The sequence below is a fragment of the Dreissena polymorpha genome, chromosome 10, assembly GCF_020536995.1.
Source record: "Dreissena polymorpha isolate Duluth1 chromosome 10, UMN_Dpol_1.0, whole genome shotgun sequence".
In the NCBI taxonomy this organism is placed as follows: Eukaryota; Metazoa; Mollusca; class Bivalvia; order Myida; family Dreissenidae; genus Dreissena; species Dreissena polymorpha.
In genome coordinates this window covers 11,436,052-11,456,396 of record NC_068364.1, presented here as the reverse complement: position 1 = coordinate 11,456,396, position 20,345 = coordinate 11,436,052, and the positions used below count along the sequence as shown (strand labels likewise).

At 36.3% G+C, this 20,345-nt stretch overlaps 1 protein-coding gene across 6 annotated transcripts in view; it reads right to left on the bottom strand.

Moving 5' to 3' along the window:
- Positions 1–3,535: 3,535 nt before the first annotated feature.
- Positions 3,536–20,345, bottom strand: part of LOC127848230 (uncharacterized) — a 34,500-nt gene continuing 17,690 nt past the window's right edge. For 3 of the 6 annotated variants that reach the window (XM_052380561.1, XM_052380563.1, XM_052380562.1), the window contains 6 exons: positions 19,810–19,884; positions 19,449–19,490; positions 18,461–18,595; positions 6,025–6,191; positions 4,613–4,738; positions 3,536–3,733 (listed from right to left, as the gene is read on the bottom strand). In XM_052380561.1, the coding sequence (XP_052236521.1) occupies positions 3,635–3,733; positions 4,613–4,738; positions 6,025–6,191; positions 18,461–18,595; positions 19,449–19,490; positions 19,810–19,884 (644 nt within the window). In that variant the 3' untranslated portion in view covers positions 3,536–3,634. Of the gene's footprint in view, positions 3,734–4,612; positions 4,739–6,024; positions 6,192–8,791; positions 9,042–10,819; positions 10,949–14,544; positions 14,769–16,546; positions 16,676–18,460; positions 18,596–19,448; positions 19,491–19,809; positions 19,885–20,345 lie in introns of those variants that run through there. The other 3 variants (XM_052380564.1, XM_052380565.1, XM_052380566.1) reach the window with 3 other exon arrangements.

Genomic DNA, 20,345 nt, shown 5'->3' with positions numbered 1-20,345 from the left:
CTAGACATAAAAGGGAGTGTGTTTAGCCATTCATTCCTTAAGACTAGACATAAAAGGGAGGATGTTAAGCCATTCAGACCTTAAGACTAGACATAAAAAGAGTGTGTTTAGCCAATTAGACCTTAAGACTAGACATAAAAGGGAGTGTGTTTATCCATTCAGTCCTTAAGACCAGACATAAAGGGGAGTGTGTTTAGCCATTCAGACCTTAAGACTAGACATAAATGGGAGTGTGTTTAGCCATTCAGACCTTTAGACTAGACATTTATGGGAGTGTGTTTAGCCAATCAGACCTTAAGACTAGACATAAAAGGGAGTGTTGTTAGCCAATCAGACCTTACGACGAGACATAAATGGGAGTGTGTTTAGCCAATCAGACCTTACGACGACAATCAAATGGGAATGTGTTTAGCCAATCAGACTTTAAGACTAGACATAAAAGGGAGTGTGTTGAGCCATTCAGTCCTTAAGACTAGACATAAAAGGGAGTGTGTTTAACCATTCAGTCCGTAAGACTATACATAAAAGGGAGTGTGTTTAGCCATTCAGACCTTAAGACTAGACATTAAAGGGAGTGTGTTTAGCCATTCAGACCTTAAGACTAGACATAAAAGGGAGTGTGTTTATCCATTCAGTCCTTAAGACCAGACATTAATGGGAGTGTGTTTAGCCAATTAGACCGTAAGACTAGACATAAATGGGTGTGTGTTTAGCCATTCAGACCTTAAGACTAGACATAAATGGGAGTGTGTTTAGCCATTCAGGCCTTAAGACTAGACATACATGGGAGTGTGTTGTGCCAATCAGACCTTAAGCCTAGACATAAAGGGGAGTGTGTTTAGCCATTCAGACCTTAAGCCTAGACATGAAGGGGAGTGTGCTAAACCATTCAGACGTTAAGACGAGACATGAATGGGAGTGTGTTTAGCCATTCAGACTTAACAACGAGACATGAATGGGAGTGTGTTTATCCAATCAAACATAACGACAATACATGAATGGGATTTTTGAATGACAGTGTGTTTATCCATTCAGACCTTTCGACGAGACATTAATGTAAGTGTGTTACCTATACGGATCATACGACGAGATGTAAATGCCAGTGTGTTAAGCCCTTCAGATATTTCGACGACACATGAATGGCATTGTGTTAAGCCATTCTGACCTTGATACAACAACCGCCAAATTCCCATGCACGTCCATCCGACGGGTACATTATCCGGTCATTGGGCGATTGGCAACCGTATCTCAATCGGCTCACATGATAAAACATATAGAAGGAGGCTAAAAATTGCACCCCCTTCCTCCGCGGTAGATGATACAAAAGGGTCTTATGTGCTGTGAAGTCTTAATATTCTTCAAAAAATCACAAATACGCCAATACGCGCGTTTTCACGTTTCCCCCAACATATAGAAGATCGTGGGCAACAATCATATCGACAATCGTGACACTATAGTCGTGGCTGGCTCCTGGATATTGTAGAACAAGCTTACAAAATTATAACAATATATGTTTATACATATAGACGAGACATGAATGGTATAGTGTTTAGCCATTCAGACCTTAAGACTAGACATAAATGGGAGTGTGTTTATCCATTCAGACCTTAAGACTTGACATGAATGGGAGTGTGTTTAGCCATTAAACCTTTACGACGAGACATAAATTGGAGGGTGTTTAGCCAATCAGACCTTACGACGAGACATAAATGGGAGTGTGTTTAGCCAATCAGACTTAAAGACTAGACATAAAAGGGAGTGTGTTTAGCAATGCAGTCCTTAAGACTAGACATAAAAGGGAGTGTGTTTAGCCATTCAGTCCTTAAGACTAGACATAAATGGGAGTGTGTTTAGCCATTCAGACCTTTAGACTAGACATTAATGGGAGTGTGTTTAGCCAATCAGACCTTAAGACTAGACATAAAAGGGAGTGTTATCAGCCAATCAGACCTTACGACGAGACATAAATGGGAGTGTGTTTAGCCAATCAGACCTTACGACGACAATCATATGGGAATGTGTTTAGCCAATCAGACTTTAAGACTAGACATAAAAGGGAGTGTGTTTAGCAATTCAGTCCTTAAGACTAGACATAAAAGGGAGTGTGTTTAACCAATCAGTCCGTAAGACTAGACATAAAAGGGAGTGTGTTAAGCCATTCAGACCTTAAGACTAGACATTAAAGGGAGTGTGTTTAGCCATTCAGACCTTAATACTAGACATAAAAGGGAGTGTGTTTAGCCATTCAGGCCTTAAGACTAGACATTAATGGGAATGTGTTGTGCCAATCAGACCTTAAGCCTAGACATAAAGGGGAGTGTGTTTAGCCATTCAGACCTTAAGCCTAGACATAAAGGGGAGTGTGTTAAGCCATTCAGACCTTAAGACGAGACATGAATGGGAGTGTGTTTAGCCATTCAGACTTAACAACGAGACATGAATGGGAGTGTGTTTATCCAATCAAACATAACGACAATACATGAATGGGATTTTTGAATGACAGTGTGTTTATCCATTCAGACCTTTCGACGAGACATTAATGTTAGTGTGTTACCTATACGGATCATACGACGAGATGTAAATGCCAGTGTGTTAAGCCCTTCAGATATTTCGACGACACATGAATGGCATTGTGTTAAGCCATTCTGACCTTGATACAACAACCGCCAAATTCCCATGCACGTCCATCCGACGGGTACATTATCCGGTCAGTGGTCGATTGGCAACCGTATGTCAATCGGCTCACATGTTAAATACATGTAGAAGGAAGCTAAACATTGCGCCCCTTCCCCCGCGGTAGATGATACAAAAGGGACTTATGTGCTGTGAAGTCTTAATATTCTTCAAAAATCACAAATACGCCAATACGCGCGTTGTCACGTTTCCCCAACATATAGAAGATTGCGGGCAACAATCATATCGACAATCGTGACATTCTGGTCGTGGCTGGCTCCTGGATATTGTAGAACGATCTTACAAAATTATAACAAAATATGTTTATACAAACATATAGCTTATTATAGCTATATAGCTTATTAAATGAGCCCATCTATGAGAAAATTGATAATAGTGCCTCTCCAGTGTTAGTTATTTTAAACCTATTTTTTTTAGCTCAATTGCATCGAAAGCTAAACTAATTTGAAATGCTCTCGAGTCCGTTTCCTGGGATTAAAACCAGTACTTGGTGTCTTTGAGAGAGATCTAAAGAACGCTCCCACGGTGGGGATCGAACCCATGACCTTCCGGACGCTAGGCGAACACCATATTCACTACGACACGGGGTTACGTATGATTAGCATGTGCAGCCAACACAGGTTAAAGAGGATCATTACTTAACGCTTTTATGGTATTTTAGGGTTCAATAATATGTTGTGTAACTATTGCCAACTGAAAATGTGGTACATGCCCAATCCTTACACGCCGTCTACAGAAGCGCAACGTTGACTATGTAAGAGGTCTTTAAAAAGCTCTAAAAACGTTCTTTTTATTTTGTCCATACACTGCCAAAAAACTTCGGATAAACACAACTACAATATCATATGCCGTTGATTTATTTTATAAGCATCACATTCCGAAACAGCGGTACAGAAGAATCGTATATGGGCTTGCAACAATGGGTGAATATCACTCGGCACTAAACTACCACGTAGTATATGGTGGCGTTGTTGTATAACACACCGGTCGTCTCTACATGAATGATCTGGGGTACCCCATCGCATGGCTGGATGGCCATCTGAAATACGTTACAACGGGCGTTTTATAGCAACACAAACTCTTAGCGGCAAACACTCGTCGGCGATTGTCTATAACCATCACGACTATTCTATTATCGATGTATAATCAAATACCTAAATTAAAAATGATAATGTAATATTGGCCGTTTTCAGTAAAAAAAAAACAATCACAGAAAGGAAGTCGTCAAAAGGAATTGGTTATTAAAAGCGATTATGCAAGGTGTTACAAATTAAAAGTGTATATTCACATCGTACAAGCAATATACTCGAGAGCTGTTTTAAAGGTTGCAAAATGTAAATTGCAATCTGATTGTTCATGATTTAAATTTGAATCTTCCACGAAAACATTAAACAACCATATTATATTTCAATTATGAGCAAACAACGGCTTTATCTATAGTTTGGAAAACATTAAAATGAATAATCGGTATCAAAAGAAAATGTATGGTAAGATATGCAATAACGGGCATATTTTACTTTATTAATCCGTCTGTTCCTCAACTAACAATACTTGTCGGTAAAACAGGTATACTTATATGTCAACACCGCAATTTTTTTAAATACAATAATAACAATGTAAATCTCCTTAATCAAGCGTATTTTTAAGTTTAAGAGCTCGACAGCCAAAACAATAGATATCCATCTTAAATCTGCGTCTACGCCTAACCCCATTATATGATATTCACATTAATACAAAAAAATGCCAGCTACTGTACGACCATCATACATCTATTAAAACAAGCGTAGGTATTGGTTTCCTAATAGATAACAGTTTGAGAGCTCGAGAGCCAAACAATAAGAACTCCAGCTCAAATCTACATCTACGCATAACCCCATCATATGATATAAACATAACAAAGTGCCAGCTACTGTATGACCTTGAATCCTTCGGGTATACATTCAAGGAACACCCCTGACTGGGCATCGGCAGGGTGGTAGTTCCCTGCGGCAGTGAACGTAGCAATTGGAGAGTAGTTCGGGATATTGTCACAGTTGCTGATCACCTAGGAAAACAATACGAATGCGAATCAATATCACTCCATAGTTGATGTTTTATTTGTTGGTATTTTCCCATGGTAATTAATATATGAACGGAACAATAGCTGGGGACAGTGTCCCAGTTACTCAATTAAGCACATAGGCAATGCTTAAATATAGAATATCAAATCAGGGTGCACTAGTTTAAAGGGCATGTACGTTCGTGCGTTATTGTTCATACCACAATCTTAATGCCATTGGGGATTGAACTTAATATGGCTCACGTTATGATTACTTGTTTAATTGCTGATTGTTTATGTATACACATCAAATGTTCATTATACTTAACAGACCGACGATAATGATGATAACGACGATGACTCTGATGCTTATGTTTGTAATATTAATGATACTTGTTTAAAACTAAAGAGTCATAAAGAACCATCTGTACTTTTTGCTGTAAAACAAATATCAATAAGCGTTCTGGCATAACTAGTAATAAGTTTCAGACATAGAAAATCTACTATATATGTGTTACAGAGGACAGAAATCACTTTTTTTAGTTGTATCAATTCTAGTCGCAGCCAAAATTCATTTCTTTTGCGATCATATACACTTTTAAGACTCCAACTATTAAAGTTTGAGTTAGATCGGCTTATAGATATTGAAGTGAGAGTAGACTCATACACATAACCCCACTAGACTCATTATCGGGCCTATATTTGATGGGTACAAAATAACAAACTAAGACTGAATAACTAACACCTTATACGACGTCCCTCTGCAAACTATTAAATAAACGGATTGCTAAAAAAATACAAAACAAGAACCACACATTTTAAATGGGTCTTTGAAGCAAATGACAAAATTAAATGGCTTAATCTGGCTTATTATCCATGAAACACACGATTCTATGGATGAACACAACAAATGCAATAAATGAACAAACATGTTTTATATAAAAAAACACACATGTGCAGGCTCCTTATGAACAACGAACACATATTGAGGGTACTTAAACGTTATAACACGTACGCAATTTATAAAGTTGGTACATATGCGGTGCAGCTAACATGAACAATTTTGTGTTAACATGTTACTTTCAGACAATAAAAATGTAGTAAACCAGTGATTTCTCTGGTAGTGGTGGAAGAGGAGTTGAAACTACCAACGTTAGGGAATAACAGACCTACGGACGGACAAATACAATGCTTTTTACTCCAACTTCAAGAGGGGGCGGGGTTAGCAACGTACACAATTCATAAGTTGAGGAAAATAAGTATATAATGATCAGTTTTCCTGCCATAATTACATGAAGACCACGCGACCACTTGTCCACTGCCGACATGTTGCACAGTGTTAGAACCAAGTCCTCATTTGTACCAGAAATTTTGTTTTCACATAGGGTGGAGTCATTTGAGTGCACTTGTTTAGCAGTTGCAATATCTACGACAAGGTCGTACTTGCGGCACTGATATTCTGAAAGAAATATTACCTGTTTTATTATGTTATTTTGTAACGTTCATTAAGTTTTTGTTTGAAATGCAATGATTGAAGAACAGCGCTCGCTCTAGTTTAATTGTCAGCTATGTTTACATGTGTTGATGGTATTATTAAAAACGCATATATCAATATTTGCTCTCGGGTTTCATAATGTCAATAACCGATGCAGTGCTATATAAAGTATGTTCCTAAATTACGGATGTCATTCATAAATTAAAATATACATCAACCGATTGCAAGACCAACACACGTTTTCATCAGAAACATCACTGTAAAAAGACTGTCCATTGTTTTGTGCGACTTTACTTAAATTGCTGTTACGCCATTTGTTATGAAAATAATGTTCGTAAATGATAGATTTTTAGATGGGCGCTTTAGCGCCCGTCTAAAGTGCTTAGTGTGAAATTCAGGTCGATACGACTAGGTATGATTAACCCAATACCCGCTTGCGTATCCGCGCAAGAAAGAGTTGTATAATTTATGCAAGAGGTTTGAATTCTCCAATTATGTGTATTCACAAATGGCAATATTATATTAATATCGTGTTACATTCAATATTTTCGAACGGTGTTTTATAGAAAAGAATCAATAAACAATGATCGTATAGTACGTGCCGCGGAGGAGATTGTTTATGAATGATTAAAATAGTCCACTTTCTGCTGCGTGTGCGTGACGTAGTATTTTCGCTCAGCTCATTCATAAATCTGAGGCTGGCGATAAACAAAGGAGAGTCCGTGTGAGAATAATATATCGTATGTTTATATTTGATTTAAACGCAGTTTTCTTTCGACACATTTAAATCACACGTCAATAGCGCCGTCATGCGAAAATGGGTCTTATGCGTTTCGGCAAGCGTTTGCTAAACCCAACATGTGCTTTTGCGCAGTCAGGCCATAGGTGATGCTGTTCGCTTTAAAATCACTCAATATGTTATGTTTCTCCTTACCAGAAGGAGTGATAGCTGAGTGGGCTATTTATATGATGGGCGCATATGGAATAAGACCCATTTTCACATGAAGAGGGTCATTACAAATCTCATTGCGAATTGAAAATGCCACATTTAAGAACAATGCTTTTTGATACAAAATTGAATTGAAAATAGCAAACTTGTTAATAATGGCAGCCTATCCACACATTAAGGAATGATTTCCAGACGTGCTGACCAAGTACGGCAAACATTGTGGTATGATAATTAAACGATTTTCTCTTATCGTGACACTATACTATTTCGCTAATGATTGTTTTCTCATCTTGGAGGCGAAAGTGAAATTCTGCGAGATGGATTGTAACGCGTAATTGTAACAGGGCCACAATTTGTGTCGTTTGAGCATACAGAGAGTAGTCCGGAATTCCTTACACTGAACAGTGCTACATCCTTTGAATTGAGCACATACGCAGTGATATAGCAAAAATTCAGAGGTTGTATCTCGAATCAGCTTATTAAATATTCGAAAATATTCATGCGTGTCTGTTGGCGTTATGTAAAAGTCACTAAGATGAAAACTGAAACAGCTACGCCTAAAAGCGCATGAGTGCTCTATACCTATGTTTATGAAAAAAAAATTCACTATCAAATATATATATATATAACAAGGTATGCAACTCAAAATCACCCCCAAAACGGGGTGCATCGCTTTGAACAGCCATATCTTCATCAATTTTGCAGCGATTTTCACGATCTCGGTCTTATTCAACGCAGAAAAATTATACAGAAAAGCCGAATTTCATAAAATGCAGCAAAGACAAATAAGCGCCCCCAGCCGATTGTGACGTAAAAAATTCCCTACAATAACCGAAGCATTCGTCTTTGTATTCGGATCGGAGTTAGTGTTCATGTGTCGTATGAATAGATATCGTTGCAAGAATTCAAATAAACCGTTAAACTAAGTTTAGATTCACATCGTACATGTATGGTATACATGCTGGCGAATTCGGCTGTACAGCCGTTTTCAATTTCAGAATTAAATACCTGGCTTATTTCGCATTTTTCGACACATGTTCTTCTTAACTTATATTTTAATTTATATTGAAATATATATATTATAAGTGTTTTACACATTTTATATATATTCATAAATATCTGACAAAATCGTATAATCTCGCTTTAAACAGTCCAGTTTCTGGGAAGAAGGAATTTCGCTGAATATATAAATAAAATGTATAACTGTATTATATTTTACGATTTTGAATCGTGGCAAATCTGACGAACATTTAATCAATTGTGTTTGGCTTATTAACCGTCTTGATAAAATTAAAGGCAACGCAACATACTCGTATTGCACTAGTCTTTGGTAAAAAACACTAGGTACGAACACAGATGACCCACTTCATATACCAATTTTAGTTTCAGTTTAAAACTTACTGTTTATTTGGTTTAAGAGTTTGAAAAGATTTTTAATGAGTCAGCTATTTATGCAAAATCATACTTGTCTTTTATTCTAACACATCCTTGACAAGGCCATATTCAGTTTCCCGGCTCTGTATTCTCTCGAAAGAAACAATAAAATGAAAAACAAAAAACTTGTCACCGCACTTAATTGAAACGCAATACTGCATCCAAGCACAACGACACCGTGCAGTGTTTTGCGCTAAAACTGTGATATTTCAGCAGGTATGTTTATTAGCATTTTCTGATAATGATTTATTGCGATGTCAGCGTCACAGGGTAACATAATGCAATCTATCCAATCATTTCAGCCGTTTCGGGCACGCAACATCCGCATGTGACTGGACAGTAGTGAGCCTGGTCAGGATCAGGACACAGCACTTCCTTCATATGCGGTTTGCTGCACACTGAAGCGTCTCGACATGGTCTGACTGTAGGATCTGTAAATCATGACCAAAGAAAACAAAATCTTATATGCGATTTACGATTTGTTACATTTTGATATTTTGAAATAGTACTACCTACAATCGGCAGAAACATTCACCATTAAAGCACTGGCATACATGCCCAGTGGGCATCCAACGTTGCTGCAACGTTGTATTTAGGTTGCATTCGAACGTTGCAGTTTGGTTGTACCAATGGTCTATATGAAAGTTTTGCCGACGTTTTTTCCCAACGTTGCTGCGACGTTTTTTCCCAACGTTGCTGCAACGTTGTAGTTAGGTCGCATTAAAACGCAGTATTTTTAAATTCTATTTTTTAAATAATATAAAATTTAAAATAAAATATTTACTGCCAACCGCTCTTTTGATTAGTATCGACATTTTATGACTTATATCGACAGTTATGGACATTTTCGAGTTCGTTTCTTAGAAAGATACCATTATTTGATGTCTATAGAGTAGGTTATCAAACGCTCCCCGAGTGGGAATCGAACCCACCAACTCCCGATCGCTAGGCGGACACCTCATCCACAACACCACGGCGACAATTGAAAGTATCAGACAAAAATGTTGACTATTTATTTTTTGTTGAAACTTTGAAACTAGATTCTACCATTTTAATGCAAAACACAACTTAAACAAAATATTTCATCCGACGATTTTGAGTTAAAGTTCATCTTTAGCATCTTTAAGTTTAAGCAACGGATCTGTAAAATTTAAAAATATGAATTTCTTAAATTTACAAGAAATCATTTTTTCATTGATGCTATGCATGAACTGTATTATTATAAAGTACGATTCCTACTCGGGGAGCGTTTTATTATCTCCTCTGTAGACACCAAGCACTGGTTCTGTCTAGAAAACGGACTCGTTTGTTTATTTTTTTTTAATTATATTATTTAAAAAAAAAGAATTAAAAAATACTACGTTTGAATGCAACCTTAATACAACGTTGCAGCAACGTTTGGAAAAAAACGTCGGGAAAACTTTCATATACACCATTGTGACAACCAAACTGCAACGTTTGAATGCAACCTAAATACAACGTTGCAGCAACGTTGGAAAAAAACGTCGGGAAAACTTTCATATACACCATTGTGGCAACCAAACTGCAACGTTTGAATGCAACCTAAATACAACGTTGCAGCAACGTTGGAAAATTCTTTTCTGCAGGCTAAAATCTCAACAGATTAAACATCAGTTCAAAGATTTCAAAGGAAGCACATCTGTCATTATATGTTGTTTGTGTCGTTGTTGTCAGAATTTCGCTGGGCCTATTCCTCGCTGGTAGGCAATGTCCGCAGATGTTTTCTTTATTTAATATTGTTGACAATAAAAACGGTTTCACTGAATCTGCATTTCTAAGCTTTTAAGCATAATCAAACTAGCGTCTTAAAATGTCATCTCGTTTTAGACGAGCTATTCCTAAATTGTTAATGGTCGAATTTCGTATTGGCCGTGCTTTTCCTTAACTTTAAATCGTCGAGTCTTATATTGGTGTTTTTTCACTATCATCCGAGCCTTCCCTGCATTGTCCGGGTTGCCAGAATAATTGACCAGGTTACATTTGTAAACGAAAACGGTTCTTATTCAATATTATAATGTCAAATATAACTTTAAACTTAAAATTATCCCCTGATATTGCGATGAGAATACGTCATTGCATATGTCCATAATCAACTTTCGGTGAAATTTGTCATAACCATTTATTTCGAATATGCTTCTTAAAAAACAAAACTTCTAAAAAAGCATTTTATGAATGTGTAATATCTTACCGAATTTGGCGCATGCGGGGTTTCTAGTTGTCGACATTGCACCGTCGGAAGTTTGAGGCTGGTTGTTTGCAGTAGTTGTAGACGGTGTATTTGTTACATGGCTTGTCGTGGTCGTCGTTGAGATCTGACCTAAATTTAGTGAAATAATGTACTTGACCCATTACCATATACATTTTTAGATGGGCGCTTTAGCGCCCGTCTAAAGTGCTTAGTGTGAAATTCAGGTCGATACGACTAGGTATGATTAACCCAATACCCGCTTGCGTATCCGCGCAAGAAAGAGTTGTATAATTTATGCAAGAGGTTTGAATTCTCCAATTATGTGTATTCGCAAATGGCAATATTATATTAATATCGTGTTACATTCAATATTTTCGAACGGTGTTTTATAGAAAAGAATCAATAAACAATGATCGTATTGTACGTGCCGCGGAGGAGATTGTTTATGAATGATTAAAATAGTCCACTTTCTGCTGCGTGTGCGTGACGTAGTATTTTCGCTCAGCTCATTCATAAATCTGAGGCTGGCGATAAACAAAGGGGAGTCCGTGTGAGAATAACGCAGTAGTATAAGGTTACGCTTGTTTATATTCACAGGTCTCAATTAATAATACGTTGACCACGAGTTCAACAATTATTACAGGGATACGATAGACAACATAAAAAAATGTTTCATTATCGCTGAAACTGTTAAAAAAAACATTAAAATATAACAATAATATTCTCTAAAAAATGTAGTCTTGCTGTTTTGAAATAAGGTTTGGAATTTTGTTTTCTAAATAACTTAATTCAAAACAAAAGTTTAATTATAGTGTTTTTTACTTGTTAGTCGCATATTTACCGCATTATAATGTGTGTTATAATAGGCAAACCATACATTAGTAAAATTCAATCTGCCTTCGCACATAGAAGCAGGGACCTATAGGTGCTGCGTTTCCTTTGCTTACTTCAGTTAGAGGTCAATTATTTAAGAAATAGCAATCACAAGGCTCCGACTTCAAAGGAATTGCGGAGCTTTCTTACATAATAAAAGTCGTAGTCGCATGGTATTTGCGTTTTGCGTCCTATTTGGTCACGTGGTTCTTTTTCCCGGTTGTTTTGGCATTCATGATATATGAGGCTATTAATAGATGCGTCTGTCGATAAACAAAGGAAAGTTTACGGGTTATAACAACGCAATAGGTTACGCTCTCGCATACAACTCAATGACGTAGTACAGGTCGTAAAATGAGAGATTCGGGAAAAAGTTGACGCTTATTTATATCAAAGACCCATATTATCTATAGGTCTTTGTTTATATTCTCAATTTATAAAACGTTGAACATAAGTTCAACAATAACTTCAGCGATACGATAGACAAAAAAAAGTTTCATAATTGCTAAACCCGAATATAACGAACAATTTATAATAATAATACGAATGCAATAGCAGAAGGTAAGTAGAAGGTTAAGCTTGTTTATATTCACAGTTCTCAATACATAGACAGTTGGATATGAGTTCATGAATTACTACAGGCATACTATAGGCAACCTCGAAAATGCTTTTTAATCGCTAAAACCGAAAACAACCTAATATATTATATTAAATATATTTATAACAATAAATGTCTTTTAAAAATGTAGTCGGCGTATACGCTGACTTTGAAATAAAATTAGCAATTTACTTTTCTAAATAATTAAATACAATTAAACAAAAGTTTAACTATTGTGTTGTGTTTTTCACTTGTAAGCTGCATATTCACCGCATGAAATATGTGTTAGCATTGTCAAACCACACATTAGTGTGAGTAAAATAAAAAATATACTACGGGAGAGCACTTCATATGTGTCCTCATATGCCTTGTTATGAGTATCTTTCTTCACTATCGAAATATATCGTATGTTTATATTTGATTTAAACGCAGTTTTCTTTCGACACATTTAAAACACACGTCAATAGCGCCGTCATGCGAAAATGGGTCTTATGCGTTTCGGCAAGCGTTTGCTAAACCCAACATGTGCTTTTGCGCAGTCAGGCCATAGGCGATGCTGTTCGCTATAAAATCACTCAATATGTTATGTTTCTCCTTACCAGAAGGAGTGATAGCTGAGTGGGCTATTTATATGATGGGCGCATATGGAATAAGACCCATTTTCACATGAAGAGGGTCATTACAAATCTCATTGCGAATTGAAAATGCCACATTTAAGAACAATGCTTTTTGATACAAAATTGAATTGAAAATAGCAAACTTGTTAATAATGGCAGCCTATCCACACATTAAGGAATGATTTCCAGACGTGCTGACCAAGTACGGCAAACATTGTGGTATGATAATTAAACGATTTTCTCTTATACTTTTCACTATACTATTTCGCTAATGATTGTTTTCTCATCTTGGAGGCGAAAGTGAAATTCTGCGAGATGGATTGTAACGCGTAATTGTAACAGGGCCACAATTTGTGTCGTTTGAGCATACAGAGAGTAGTCCGGAATTCCTTACACTGAACAGTGCTACATCCTTTGAATTGAGCACATACGCAGTGATATAGCAAAAATTCAGAGGTTGTATCTCGAATCAGCTTATTAAATATTCGAAAATATTCATGCGTGTCTGTTGGCGTTATGTAAAAGTCACTAAGATGAAAACTGAAACAGCTACGCCTAAAAGCGCATGAGTGCTCTATACCTATGTTTATGAAAAAAAAATTCACTATCAAATATATATATATAACAAGGTATGCAACTCAAAATCACCCCCAAAACGGGGTGCATCGCTTTGAACAGCCATATCTTCATCAATTTTGCAGCGATTTTCACGATCTCGTCTTATTCAACGCAGAAAAATTATACAGAAAAGCCGAATTTCATAAAATGCAGCAAAGACAAATAAGCGCCCCCAGCCGATTGTGACGTACAAATTTCCCTACAATAACCGAAGCATTCGTCTTTGTATTCGGATCGGAGTTAGTGTTCATGTGTCGTATGAATAGATATCGTTGCAAGAATTCAAATAAACCGTTAAACTAAGTTTAGATTCACATCGTACATGTATGGTATACATGCTGGCGAATTCGGCTGTACAGCCGTTTTCAATTTCAGAATTAAATACCTGGCTTATTTCGCATTTTTCGACACATGTTCTTCTTAACTTATATTTTAATTTATATTGAAATATATATATTATAAGTGTTTTACACATTTTATATATATTCATAAATATCTGACAAAATCGTATAATCTCGCTTTAAACAGTCCAGTTTCTGGGAAGAAGGAATTTCGCTGAATCAATAAAGAAAATGTATAACTGTATTATATTTTACGATTTTGAATCGTGGCAAATCTGACGAACATTTAATCAATTGTGTTTGGCTTATTAACCGTCTTGATAAAATTAAAGGCAACGCAACATACTCGTATTGCACTAGTCTTTGGTAAAAAACACTAGGTACGAACACAGATGACCCACTTCATATACCAATTTTAGTTTCAGTTTAAAACTTACTGTTTATTTGGTTTAAGAGTTTGAAAAGATTTTTAATGAGTCAGCTATTTATGCAAAATCATACTTGTCTTTTATTCTAACACATTCCTTGACAAGGCCATATACAGTTTCCCGGCTCTGTATTCTCTCGAAAGAAACAATAAAATGAAAAACAAAAAACTTGTCACCGCACTTAATTGAAACGCAATACTGCATCCAAGCACAACGACACCGTGCAGTGTTTTGCGCTAAAACTGTGATATTTCAGCAGGTATGTTTATTAGCATTTTCTGATAATGATTTATTGCGATGTCAGCGTCACAGGGTAACATAATGCAAGCTATCCAATCATTTCAGCCGTTTCGGGCACGCAACATCCGCATGTGACTGGACAGTAGTGAGCCTGGTCAGGATCAGGACACAGCACTTCCTTCATATGCGGTTTGCTGCACACTGAAGCGTCTCGACATGGTCTGACTGTAGGATCTGTAAATCATGACCAAGGAGAACAAAATCTTATATGCGATTTACGATTTGTTACATTTTGATATTTTGAAATAGTACTACCTACAATCGGCAGAAACATTCACCATTAAAGCACTGGCATACATGCCCAGTGGGCATCCAACGTTGCTGCAACGTTGTATTTAGGTTGCATTCGAACGTTGCAGTTTGGTTGTACCAATGGTCTATATGAAAGTTTTGCCGACGTTTTTTCCCAACGTTGCTGCGACGTTTTTTCCCAACGTTGCTGCAACGTTGTAGTTAGGTCGCATTAAAACGCAGTATTTTTAAATTCTATTTTTTTAAATAATATAAAATTAAAATTTTTTTTTTACTGCCAACCGCTCTTTTGATTAGTATCGACATTTTATGACTTATATCGACAGTTATGGACATTTTCGAGTTCGTTTCTTAGAAAGATACCATTATTTGATGTCTATAGAGTAGGTTATCAAACGCTCCCCGAGTGGGAATCGAACCCACCAACTCCCGATCGCTAGGCGGACACCTCATCCACAACACCACGGCGACAATTGAAAGTATCAGACAAAAATGTTGACTATTTATTTTTTGTTGAAACTTTGAAACTAGATTCTACCATTTTAATGCAAAACACAACTTAAACAAAATATTTCATCCGACGATTTTGAGTTAAAGTTCATCTTTACCATCTTTAAGTTTAAGCAACGGATCTGTAAAATTTAAAAATATGAATTTCTAAAATTTACAAGAAATCATTTTTTCATTGATGCTATGCATGAACTGTATTATTATAAAGTACGATTCCTACTCGGGGAGCGTTTTATTATCTCCTCTGTAGACACCAAGCACTGGTTCTGTCTAGAAAACGGACTCGTTTGTTTATTTTTTTTTAATTATATTATTTAAAAAAAAAGAATTAAAAAATACTACGTTTGAATGCAACCTTAATACAACGTTGCAGCAACGTTTGGAAAAAAACGTCGGGAAAACTTTCATATACACCATTGTGACAACCAAACTGCAACGTTTGAATGCAACCTAAATCAAACTTTGCAGCAACGTTGGAAAAAAACGTCGGGAACACTTTCATATACACCATTTTGACAACCAAACTGCAACGTTTGAATGCAACCTAAATACAACGTTGCAGCAACGTTGGAAAATTCTTTTCTGCAGGCTAAAATCTCAACAGATTAAACATCAGTTCAAAGATTTCAAAGGAAGCACATCTGTCATTATATGTTGTTTGTGTCGTTGTTGTCAGAATTTCGCTGGGCCTATTCCTCGCTGGTAGGCAATGTCCGCAGATGTTTTCTTTATTTAATATTGTTGACAATATAAACGGTTTCATTGAATCTGCATTTCTAAGCTTTTAAGCATGTTCAAACTAGCGTCTTAAAATGTCATCTCGTTTTAGACGAGCTATTCCTAAATTGTTAATGGTCGAATTTCGTATTGGCCGTGCTTTCCCTTAACTTTAAATCGTCGAGTCTTATATTGGTGTTTTTTCACTATCATCCGAGCCTTCCCTGCATTGTCCGGGTTGCCAGAATAATTGACCAGGTTACATTTGTAAACGAAAACGGTTCTTATTCAATATTATAATGTCAAATATAACTTTAAACTTAAAATTATCCCCTGATATTGCGATGAGAATACGTCATTGCATATGTCCATAATCAACTTTCGGTGAAATTTGTCATAACCATTTATTTCGAATATGCTTCTTAAAAAACAAAACTTCTAAAAAAGCATTTTATGAATGTGTAATATCTTACCGAATTTGGCGCATGCGGGGTTTCTAGTTGTCGACATTGCACCGTCGGAAGTTTGAGGCTGGTTGTTTGCAGTAGTTGTAGACGGTGTATTTGTTACATGGCTTGTCGTGGTCGTCGTTGAGATCTGACCTAAATTTAGTGAAATAATGTACTTGACCCATTACCATATACATTTTTAGATGGGCGCTTTAGCGCCCGTCTAAAGTGCTTAGTGTGAAATTCAGGTCGATACGACTAGGTATGATTAACCCAATACCCGCTTGCGTATCCGCGCAAGAAAGAGTTGTATAATTTATGCAAGAGGTTTGAATTCTCCAATTATGTGTATTCACAAATGGCAATATTATATTAATATCGTGTTACATTCAATATTTTCGAACGGTGTTTTATAGAAAAGAATCAATAAACAATGATCGTATTGTACGTGCCGCGGAGGAGATTGTTTATGAATGATTAAAATAGTCCACTTTCTGCTGCGTGTGCGTGACGTAGTATTTTCGCTCAGCTCATTCATAAATCTGAGGCTGGCGATAAACAAAGGGGAGTCCGTGTGAGAATAATATATCGTATGTTAATATTTGATTTAAACGCAGTTTTCTTTCGACACATTTAAATCACACGTCAATAGCGCCGTCATGCGAAAATGGGTCTTATGCGTTTCGGCAAGCGTTTGCTAAACCCAACATGTGCTTTTGCGCAGTCAGGCCATAGGCGATGCTGTTCGCTTTAAAATCACTCAATATGTTATGTTTCTCCTTACCAGAAGGAGTGATAGCTGAGTGGGCTATTTATATGATGGGCGCATATGGAATAAGACCCATTTTCACATGAAGAGGGTCATTACAAATCTCATTGCGAATTGAAAATGCCACATTTAAGAACAATGCTTTTTGATACAAAATTGAATTGAAAATAGCAAACTTGTTAATAATGGCAGCCTATCCACACATTAAGGAATGATTTCCAGACGTGCTGACCAAGTACGGCAAACATTGTGGTATGATAATTAAACGATTTTCTCTTATCGTGACACTATACTATTTCGCTAATGATTGTTTTCTTATCTTGGAGGCGAAAGTGAAATTCTGCGAGATGGATTGTAACGCGTAATTGTAACAGGGCCACAATTTGTGTCGTTTGAGCATACAGAGAGTAGTCCGGAATTCCTTACACTGAACAGTGCTACATCCTTTGAATTGAGCACATACGCAGTGATATAGCAAAAATTCAGAGGTTGTATCTCGAATCAGCTTATTAAATATTCGAAAATATTCATGCGTGTCTGTTGGCGTTATGTAAAAGTCACTAAGATGAAAACTGAAACAGCTACGCCTAAAAGCGCATGAGTGCTCTATACCTATGTTTATGTTAGCGTTGTTGACACCGTGTGAACTGCTCGGGTAATAAGTAAAGCATAAACAGCAATGTTTATATACTTTTATTCCTCCATATACAAGATACGAAGATTGTTGTACATTTTGAATTTGTATATGGTATCAAAAATCAAAAGTTTTGTACACGGAACTTTCATTATGAATTTATATTCTTGGTGAGATAGTCATTTGATATAAGAAAAAAATATTCCTTTAATATGGTGACTGCAAATTTTCTTTATATTAAGTTATCATTACCATTTTCATCATACTTTCTATGCTTTCAGAACTTCCAAAAAGCATGTTGTTTTTATTTTGTCTTAGTTATTTCTATGAAATAATAAGGATGATAAAAAGTGCACACAAAACTCGACCCGTTCGCTATGACACACACTTTATAAAGTTGAATGGCGTGTGTTCATTTCAAACTTGCGATTGATTTTCAAAAATGAATTGCGTGTTGAATTATGCAATAGCGAACATCTTCAGTGCCTTCAGCGCTTTGATTTATAAATTAATCAAGAAGTGGACATGTATTTACTGTGCGATGGATATGGAGCGACAGAAGTTGTTGTAGTAGTTGTTGTACTTATTGTAGTTGTCGTTGTATTTGTTGCAGTTGTCGTTGTACTTGTTGCAGTTGTCGTTGTACTGGTGGTTGAAGTGGATAACTCTCCTGCCATGCAATATAAGAATTCCGATATAACATTTAAAACAAAATAATCACACGATTGCAAGCATTGTTTTACATTAAGGTAACGTACTAAATGTTTTTAGTCAGCCTCTTTTAGACAATTTTTAAAATAAAATTCAGTTAATGTTCAGTTGATACATTTTAGGGAAGTTTTCACCTCTTTGTAATCAATATTTGATTTTTGTAAGCACAAATAGTAAAACTATTTTAGCGAGATTAAAGAAAGAAATCCAACAAATAGTTCTTTAAACTTACTTCTTATTCCAGCTATAATATAATGATATTTTCCGAACAATATTCTTGATCGTTTGGCGAAAAATGTTTTTCTCCTATGCGGAACAATTGCAATATAGACCAAGAAACAATTAAAGTTAAGCTGATCTTGACGCGGATTAGACGACCAGAAATGTTGCAGCATCGTGTGTCAAATGAATTAATAGGCGTTCTCGCTTAAGGGAAATAGTTTTGAACAAGGACTACGCGAACTTAAAGGAACAGAACGTTCTCTACCATTTGGGCACCGAAGAAAAACAACAGCATACTACATGGTAGAACAATGCGAAATTGCTAGAAAAAAACGTATAGAATCAGGTAAGTGTACAAACGTTGACTTATACATAAACTAATACGTTTTGAGTAAAAAGATTTGAAACTAAAAATATTTTTATATTTATATTAGAGTCATCAATATCTTCATATCATCATCATATTTCAGTAATTGAGAAACAACCTTGTAATTAACAAAATACCGCACTGAAAAATTCTCATGTGAAGACACAATATTACTCGAAAATGCACAAACGATCAACATGAAATTAGGAACAAAATAAAATACCTGTACATTTGCAAGGGTCCAACTCTCGACTGGGATATTTGTCTGGTAAACATGTACAAAACATGTTCATTAACAACACAAATGTGTTATTGCATATGCTATTTACATATAACTTAATAGAATGTTTTAGATCCTTTTTTAAGCGACTGTGTTGCGAAACAAACACGAAGTGAAATTTAAGTTTCCAGAATCGGAGGGTTATCTTATTTTATTATGTGGCCCTTCATTGATGTCAAGGCATTAGCTGCCAAATAGTGAGCCAAACGTATATCTAACATTTCATAACATTTATCTCAAAAGAAGCCCAGTGTTATCGAAATGTCACCTTTGAAACCTTATCGATACTGAACACACAACGTACTTGCTGTTCGAAGAATCAGGTCCATTGTACAGTCGTAACCCTTGAATGGCTGTATGTTCTGCAACTGCTGCCACACTGAATTGTAACACAGCATCTTATGTTCAACCAAACGTCGGAGTTCAACACCAAAGTGCGTTCACTCTTTTGTCAACACCACAGTTCGTTGCAGTGGAACATATGACTTGTGAAACGGAATACACTTTGGTAGTGTATGTACAAACTCATTTTGACGGCTTAACCAACGTCCACATCCATTGTCGCAACCGTTATTCTCGCCCCCACCTCTACCGTTCACCACCACTATCATCATCACCATTATTGTTATCTAGCCATCGCTAGGTCAATATCCTTTAATGATCGCAACTGAAGTCGTCGTCGTCATCATATGTATCACAATCTATTCATCATCACTGTTAGCTCAAAATGGTCATTAAAATGATTATTGTGGTGCCATACAGAGTTTATCATGTGTGTCGGTTCGGTTTCGAACGTTTGCATGTATAATCGGATTATTGTCCAGATAATAACTTATTTAG